General features: G+C 49.8%; 1 protein-coding gene across 1 annotated transcript; it reads left to right on the top strand.

Annotated features, from left to right (window-relative positions):
* Positions 1-1,331: 1,331 nt before the first annotated feature.
* On the top strand, positions 1,332-3,194 carry LOC139056040 (uncharacterized). The gene has a single exon (XM_070533853.1). It carries the CDS (start codon positions 1,385-1,387, stop codon positions 3,119-3,121), a length of 1,737 nt encoding a protein of 578 aa, XP_070389954.1. The 5' UTR covers positions 1,332-1,384; the 3' UTR covers positions 3,122-3,194.
* The last annotated feature ends 4,540 nt before the right edge of the window (positions 3,195-7,734 follow it).

Genomic DNA, 7,734 nt, shown 5'->3' with positions numbered 1-7,734 from the left:
CACACCGACTCGTTAACGGAATGGTGATTATTTGTCCTTATTTTCTATGACTTAGGCGTTCGTTATGTGCCACCACACATACTTGGCCAATCTTGCAGAATGGGCATGTTCCACTGGAGTACAAGAGGGGCAGGATCCCTACATGTTTCTTCATCCATGTTGTACTTTTCTGCGCATACACCTCTATGCTCAATTCTGCCCTCGGCAAGCTTCCTATATCGCATTCGTCCTTATGACTGCGCTGTACATACCCCTCACACTGTCCATCCAGCTAACTTGGAGCCTACAATACGGCTTAGCACCTGACCGATACAGCGCACATATGAACCTGAACCTTGTATGACAACAAAGTTGTGACCTTTATGGTGGATAAACATAAAGATTCCTTGAAGTTACACGTTGCAAAGGATGAAAGTAACAAATAAATCGGCAGCACGTTACACTCCAGTGACATGTGAAGGCGAAAGTCTGCTGCACACGCGGTAATGCATTAAGTAATCCGATCGGAAGAGTTAGACATCATGCAAGACATAACAAGCTGCAATGTGAAGTCAACGTATTGCGCTGTAGGTCGATTTTCTCAACGACACATGCGACCGTCTAAAGCACTATCTAAAGGTTCTTTCATTATGTCTTTCCGTCCATTTCCTTTCTTTCATTATTTCTTTCGTTCTTTCCTACTTTGTCTTTGTACTTTCGTTCGTTCTTTCTTTTCTTCTTTCTTGCGTTTCTTCTTTCATATTCAGCCATTATATCTTTGCCTGCTTACAAGGAAATGGGCTATTCCTGATGTTCACATTTTTTTCTTTCTTTCCTTCGTCCTTTTTTCTTTTCTGTCTTCATTCATATTAGCCATTGTATCTTTGCTTGCTTACGGGGATATGAGCCATTCCAGATTATGTTATCTTTCTTTAGGATATAAACCATTGCCACTAATGATATTTTCCTACCACCCGTAAACTTCTTTTGCATCACTAGAGCACACGCCGCTTTCTTTATTTATGAGTCGTTCCAGCGAGCCACTTAAGGCTTTCGCCTTAAAACTGTACACATCGTCGTTAGTTGGGAAGCATCTAATTATCGCTTTGCGAAAGCTTCGCTTCAGCATCGCGTTTAAGCGATATGTACGTTGAATCCGGAAATCTTTTAAGATCTATTTAGTTTCAGCAATTTTACTTTCTGCGTTATATTTTTAAACTATAGCCTACTCAACTCGCTTTTCAAGTTTCAAGTTTAAGTTTACTGTCTCATTACAGGTACACATATACAGAAAATGCCTTCATTTCAATATACTTACGTGATCCATAGCCAATCTGCCAGAGTGGGTACGTGCCAGTGCCACATCAGGGTCTACCGTGCGCGTGCAGGGGTTCCAAATCGAGCCATGCCGGTCGTCGCCCTCGGCAGAAGCGGCAGCGGAATGCAGCGGCCACCGCTCGTAGCCACCGCCAGGGCTACTACGGCTCAGCTTACTGCGCGACACTCGACCAGCTGCTATGGACCCAACTTACCAGCAGAATTGGACCCAGTGTCGCGCCGGGACGAGCAGCCGTCGCCGCAGTGCCTGCAGAGGGTTCAGCGCGATCTCGCGGAATTCGCCCACCATCCACCGCCGGGTGTGTTCATCGAGCCCGAGGTGGAGGACATCACCACCATCCACGCCATCATTGTGGGGCCCGAGGGTACGCCTTACGAAGGGGGCTTCTTCCACTTCTTGCTCAAGTGTCCTAGGGACTATCCCGTCGTACCTCCGCTGGCACGAATTATAACAACGGACTCCGCACGAGAAGGCTTCAACCCGAATCTCTGGTCGAATGGTAAGGTATGCCTAAGCATCTTGGGCACTTTTCCGGGACCACAATGGAGTTGTGCGCATTCTCTCAAAAGCGTGCTGGTTTCGATCCAGTCGCTGCTTAACGAGAATCCCTTGGCTAGCGAACCTGGAATTGGGCACTTTGTCGGGCATTGGCTCGGAAGGCTGAGTGGCTACAACGACAACCTGCGCTACCAGACCCTCAGGGTCGCGGTGTGCGACGCCGTCGAAGCCTGCCTCCTGGGCACAGCTCCGTATCCGCCGGCCCTGAGGGAGACAGTGCTGGCGCGCTTCACCGAAAACTATGAAAAGTACGAAAAAGCAGTCAGAGACTCCCACGGTTCATCGTTCCTGTGGACTGCGCTCGGTACTTTGACTGGCGAGTCCCAACAGTACAAGGCACTGCTCCCGCGAATGCAAGACTTCTACGGTCACTACAAACACGGGTTTCCGCTCAAAGCTGCGGTCAAGGCTTCGATGAATGAACGATCTGCGCAGCGCTTTGCTCGCTACTTGGGACGCCTCCTACCAGCATTTTTGGACCCGGTGTCGCGCCGGCACGAGCAGCCGTCGCCGCAGTGCCTGCAGAAGGTTCAGCGCGACCTCGCAGAACTTGCCCGCCATCCACCGCCGGGTGTGTTCGTCGACCCTGAGGAAAAGGACATCACCACCATCCACGCCATCATAGTCGGGCCCGAGGGTACGCCTTACGAAGGGGGCTTCTTCCACTTCATCCTCAAGTGTCCTAGGGACTATCCCGTCGTACCTCCGCTGGCACGAATTATCACAACGGACTCCGGACGAGAAGGCTTCAACCCGAATCTCTGCTCGAATGGTAAGGTGTGCCTCAGCATCTTGGGCACCTCTCCGGGACCACAGTGGAGTTCGGCGAATTCTCTCGAAAGCGTGCTGGTTTCGATCCAGTCGCTGCTTAACGAGAACCCCTTGGCTAGCGAACCTGGAATTGGGCACTTGATCGGATATTGGCTCGGAAGGCTGAGTGGCTACAACGACAACCTGCGCTACCAGACCCTCAGGGTCGCGGTGTGCGACACGGTCGAAGCCTGCCTCCTGGGCACAGCTCCGTATCCGCCGGCCCTGAGGGAGACAGTGCTGGCGCGCTTCGCCGAGAACTATGCAAAGTACGAAAAAGCAGTCAGCGACCCCCAGAGTTCGTCGTTCCTTTCCACAGTGCTCGGTACTTTGATTGGGAAGTCTCAACAGTACAAGGCACTGCTCACGCGAATGCAAGACTTGTACGGTCGGGTGCCGAAGAATAACGCTAGTTCCGTCCAGAAAGAAACATGACAGGACGAGGTCAGCGTGGCGAACCCGATTGTATGCCTTCGTCCCATCGAAATAAAAAAATTTAAGCAGGAACTATCCTTCCATAATCATGATTAACATCACATATAAAGTATATATCATGCTTAGAATTTCTGAAAGGTATAGAGGACGCAAACGTATCGGCAAACTGTATTTCTGAAGTGATATTCTTGAGCGCTTTGTTTGGCGCTTGTTCAGCCGCATGTATGCCAGCCCTTATGGATAGTAGCGGTGTATGCAAGCTGAAACACGAGACGTGCTCGTAAGCGGCTAGAACGACCCCGATGGTGAACACGTGGTCGGCGACACTGCCATGTCGAGTAGTGGTGTTTCGGTTCGTGGTATTCAGCGTGAAGCAAAACACTTCCTCAATGTAACGTGGTAACCACTGGTTTACCGGTTTTGAATGTAAATATACAAACAACCTACTCAGGGCGAAGAAAAAAAATTTACTCCGTGTGTGTTGCTACGTTTACAACTCTGCATCCAAACCCTACACATGCAGTTCGGTAGCTCTAACAGATGCAATCTTCAGAACTGTATTATTCGCTCTTGGTGCAGAGTTAGACATCGTAAACACCGCGCTTCCATGTTTATGAAGCTTATCATTTTTTGGCGATTCTTGTGGAAAAGTGGGAGCTGCCAAATCAAATTCCTGCTTCCGACAGTTGCTCTAACTTTTTCTCTAGAATCTAACGTACTTTATTTAAATTGGTCCATCGGTTGTCTCAGTGCGAGAGTCTGCGTTTGACACGTATTACACGTATTTACACGTATTTACACTGTATTTGACACGTATTGAAGAGGCAAACTGGTGTTGGGCCTGATGTAAAGCTTCTGCAGGAAGCATGCAAAGCTTAAGGTTGTCGACTGACAAAATAATGCTAAAATGAGCGTCTGGTTCATAACCGTGGCCGCACACAGTGTATTCCACAGAAAATGTTATGAACACGACGGCGCACAACTACGCAGGAGCTCATTTACCTCAAACGAGTTTTTTGACATTCGCTATCTGGTAACACGGCTTGTTTTCAATAACTCCACGATGTGCTCCAGAATGAAATGTAGCATTTCTTAAGGTGGGAACGTCGCGGTGGCACATTAATTTTATTGCGATAGTAACTATATGGACAGTCATAGCGCATTTCTGCCGTCGCCGTCCCCCGCTGCCGCCGTCGCCGTCAGGTTCTGTATGAGTGAAAGCGTGTGAGGATGAGCCGGCGAACGCGGTTCAATCACGCGTGCGCGAGGGAGGAACGGGTCCCGGATGCGTTCTCTCTCCTGTGGTGCGGGAGGCAAAGGGGATCAGGAAAAGGAGGAGGGGCGTTCTTCTCCGGCGGCTGCCAGGGTGCCTCGATGTCCTCCTCGCCCGCCGCTCTGTACAAAGTGTGGGCATTGCGGCGTTGTAGTATGTGGAGAATCGCGGAAGTTGTAGCAGAGGCCTTTGGCGGACGCCGTAGGGACGCGGTGCCGGCGCTCGTGTGTCTTGAAAGCAATCTGCGACGAGTGCTTGCCCGCGCGGGCCTAATCTTCAAGACGATCTGCGATGTTTGCAGAATGCGCGTAGTGCCGGTAGCTTCGTATGCCCTGTGCTTTCGACGTTTCGTTCGCGTCGAAGCAACAGATGCATGGAGGTCAATTGGCTCGCGGCTACTGCAGCGCTTCCCAACTCCCATCGTTTCCACAGACAGTTTCCGCTATTATTGAGCGAGATGTGCTCATGCTTACCTGTGCGCTCGTGAAACCGTGCTGGTTAATTTAGTTTAAACACGTTGACTAGTTGTTCAAATCCACGAATGGGTAAGCGCGACTGAAAAAAGACGTAGAAAGAAGCAGACACACCAGGACAGTTCTGCCTCTGTGTGTCTGTTGCTTTCTACGTCCACACTGAGTCACGCTTACACCTTCTATCATTGATAATTTAGTTAGTAAGCGAATGTTTACAAGCTTATACGGCCGATAAAACTACTACACTTACTTCGTACAACTATCTACTAATTTGCTATCGCAATCGGTGCTTCGCCTTTCGGCTGTAACTGCGAATTTTTTACGTAGTCAAATTTTGCTTGTTAAAGACTGCGGAAAACATGATGTGCCATTCTGGTAGTGGTAACTTAAAATATTTGGTGCAAATATACACTCGTGCGAAGGTCGCCATTTCATATTGAAGCGACAGCTTTAAGGGCCCTGTTATGCAAGAAATCTGGCGTCATCGGCGTTGTTCGCGTGCGAAAACTCGCGAAGGATGTAAGGAATTAATAGAATTCTTTAACAGGTCAAAGAACGTTCGCATTGACGCCAGATGTCTAAGGTGGGTTCCTGTAACAACGGAAAGTAATTGAGCTGAAAAAAAATTGGAGTTTAGGTGGAAATTATACCCAGGACGCAGGGGCGTAGCCAAGGGTGGGGGGAGGCTTATAGGGCGTCAGCCCCCCCCCCCCCCTGACATTTTTGCGTGCTGTCATGCACCGCTAACGAAAACAACCCCGGCGCCGGAAATCATCCTGGGTGTTTTCTGGAAGGTATTTTTCATGCTCGAAAAGACGTTTCGGCGCGAACATTGCGAACTCGGGCTGGGTTTCGTAGCAATGGCCATGCACCTGGAGTCACATAATGCAAGGAGCCCCATCCGAGGAAAGTTTCAGGCATCGTCGCGGCATCTCGCAGAGGCCACGGGATCTACGGCGCCCATGGATTTCAATTTTGAACCTTCCTAGGGATAAAGTTCTCATAAACTTATTGACATTTCCAAGGTCGTGCTTTAGATTTTCAATTCCGGAATTTTGTGGGGTTAATGCTCGCATAAGCATTTGATGCCAAAGGTCCATTGACATTTCTAAAGTCATACATCGGACCATACAGTGAGACACTCCAAATCAACACACTATCAGACAAGTTGGCAAAGCGTGCACGTAGCGAGGTCCGATGAGACGAAGTGTTGTGGTGGTTTATTTGTGCCGTCATGTCACAGAAATGAATATCATTATTTTTTCACCTGCGCCAAAGATAGACAGAATAAACTTTATTTTCAACGGATAAGGTGATCTACGTCCCCCCCCGCCGACCCCGACACGCAAGTCATGGGGCGAGTGCCGCCACCTCAGATGCAGGCTGGTAGGTCTTGGGTCCCAGCAGCCTCTTCAGCCAGTTTGGCGAGCCGGAACTGGCGCTCAGAGTCCGAGCTGCGCAGCAGGGTCTCCCATCTATCACCTATATTGTGCGTCCCCCCCCCCCCCCGGGAGAATACGGGCATTTCCATATTATGTGGTCGACGGTCCTTCTCACCCCATAAAGATTACACCTATAGCTCCTGGCCTCGGGGAACATGTGGTTCGCCATAACCGGGTGCGGATACATATAAGTTTGCAGTCGTCTCCACGCGACTGCTTGCCTGTTGTTTAATTGCGGGTCTGGAGGGGATACCAATCTACGATACAAACGATAATGTTGCGTCATCTCCCCATATTTTAGCATGCTGCGCTCTCCGCTCCCTCGGTCATCGAGGGGCCCCGTAGCGGCTCGGCGGTAGAGGTCTCGAGCCAGCTCGTGGGCCGCCTCGTTGCCGGGGACGGCTTCGTGTGCCGGAGTCCAAGTTATTTTAATTTTTCTATTTAACGTTCTCTGGCCTAGGATTCTGACCGCTTAGGGCGAAATCCTTCCCTTGCTAAAATTTTGTATGGCAGTTTTGCTGTCACTGATCACAAATTTCGCGTTCGTTCCAGCGCAAGCTTACGCGATCACAATTTCCTCGGCAACTTCTATGCTCCGCCCGCGCAGGGTGGCAGATGTCACGGGATTACCCCGGCCGCTGACGGCCGTTGCCACGATAAAACCGCCTCCACCTTCCGCCGCGTCTACACAGGCCACCTCATGTTCCGAAACTTCACCGAATCTAATTTGTAATGCTTCGGCTCGTTTTTGCCTCCTGTCTTTGTTATGTTCAGGGAGCGTGTTTTTTGGCAGGGAGGGGGGGGGGATAATCAGATTTTTTCTGACTTCCCTATCTACCTCCACCTTTTGGGTGGGGCCTCTATTCAGATTTTTCCAACTTTGGTCAATATGGTTCTTCCTGTCCTCGTGGCACAAAGTCTCAATTTGAGATGTTCGCACCGCTTCCGCCAGTTCTGCCCATGTGTTGTGCGTCCTTAGAGCCATCAGTCTCTCTGTGGATACGCATATGGGCAGTCCCAGCGCTCTTTTTACGCATTTTCTCATTAGAGAATCAATCTTTGTCTTTTCACCGCTTTCAAATCGAGATATGGCTTTGCGTAGCTCACTCGGCTGAAGATGTACGCCTGTATTAGTTTGATCAAATTTTTCTTCTTTAACCCTCGGCCTTTGCTGGCCACCCGCCTAATTAGGCTCAGGGTCTGCATCTCGTGATTCTGCAGCCTCTTGACGGTGTCGACATTATGGCCGTGTGAATGGACAATGAGGCCCAAGATTCTTATTTGCTCGACTATTGGCACCGCCTTACCCGCCACTTTAATTATGATCTCCGATGGTTCATTGCAGCTCAAGTGCTTCGAATTGTATATAAAAATTTTGATTTCGGCTGCGAGCTCGCTAGGCCTATCTCGGCCGCGTAATCGACT

The sequence above is a fragment of the Dermacentor albipictus genome, chromosome 2 (genome assembly GCF_038994185.2).
Source record: "Dermacentor albipictus isolate Rhodes 1998 colony chromosome 2, USDA_Dalb.pri_finalv2, whole genome shotgun sequence".
In the NCBI taxonomy this organism is placed as follows: Eukaryota; Metazoa; Arthropoda; class Arachnida; order Ixodida; family Ixodidae; genus Dermacentor; species Dermacentor albipictus.
The sequence above is the reverse complement of the archived record's forward strand: the minus strand, read 5'-3'. Positions and strand labels throughout refer to the sequence as shown.

What these genes read in the sequence shown, in the direction of transcription:
- LOC139056040 (XM_070533853.1), top strand. Translation starts at nt 1,385, where the DNA reads ATGCCGGTCGTCGCCCTCGGCAGAAGCGGCAGCGGAATGCAGCGGCCA.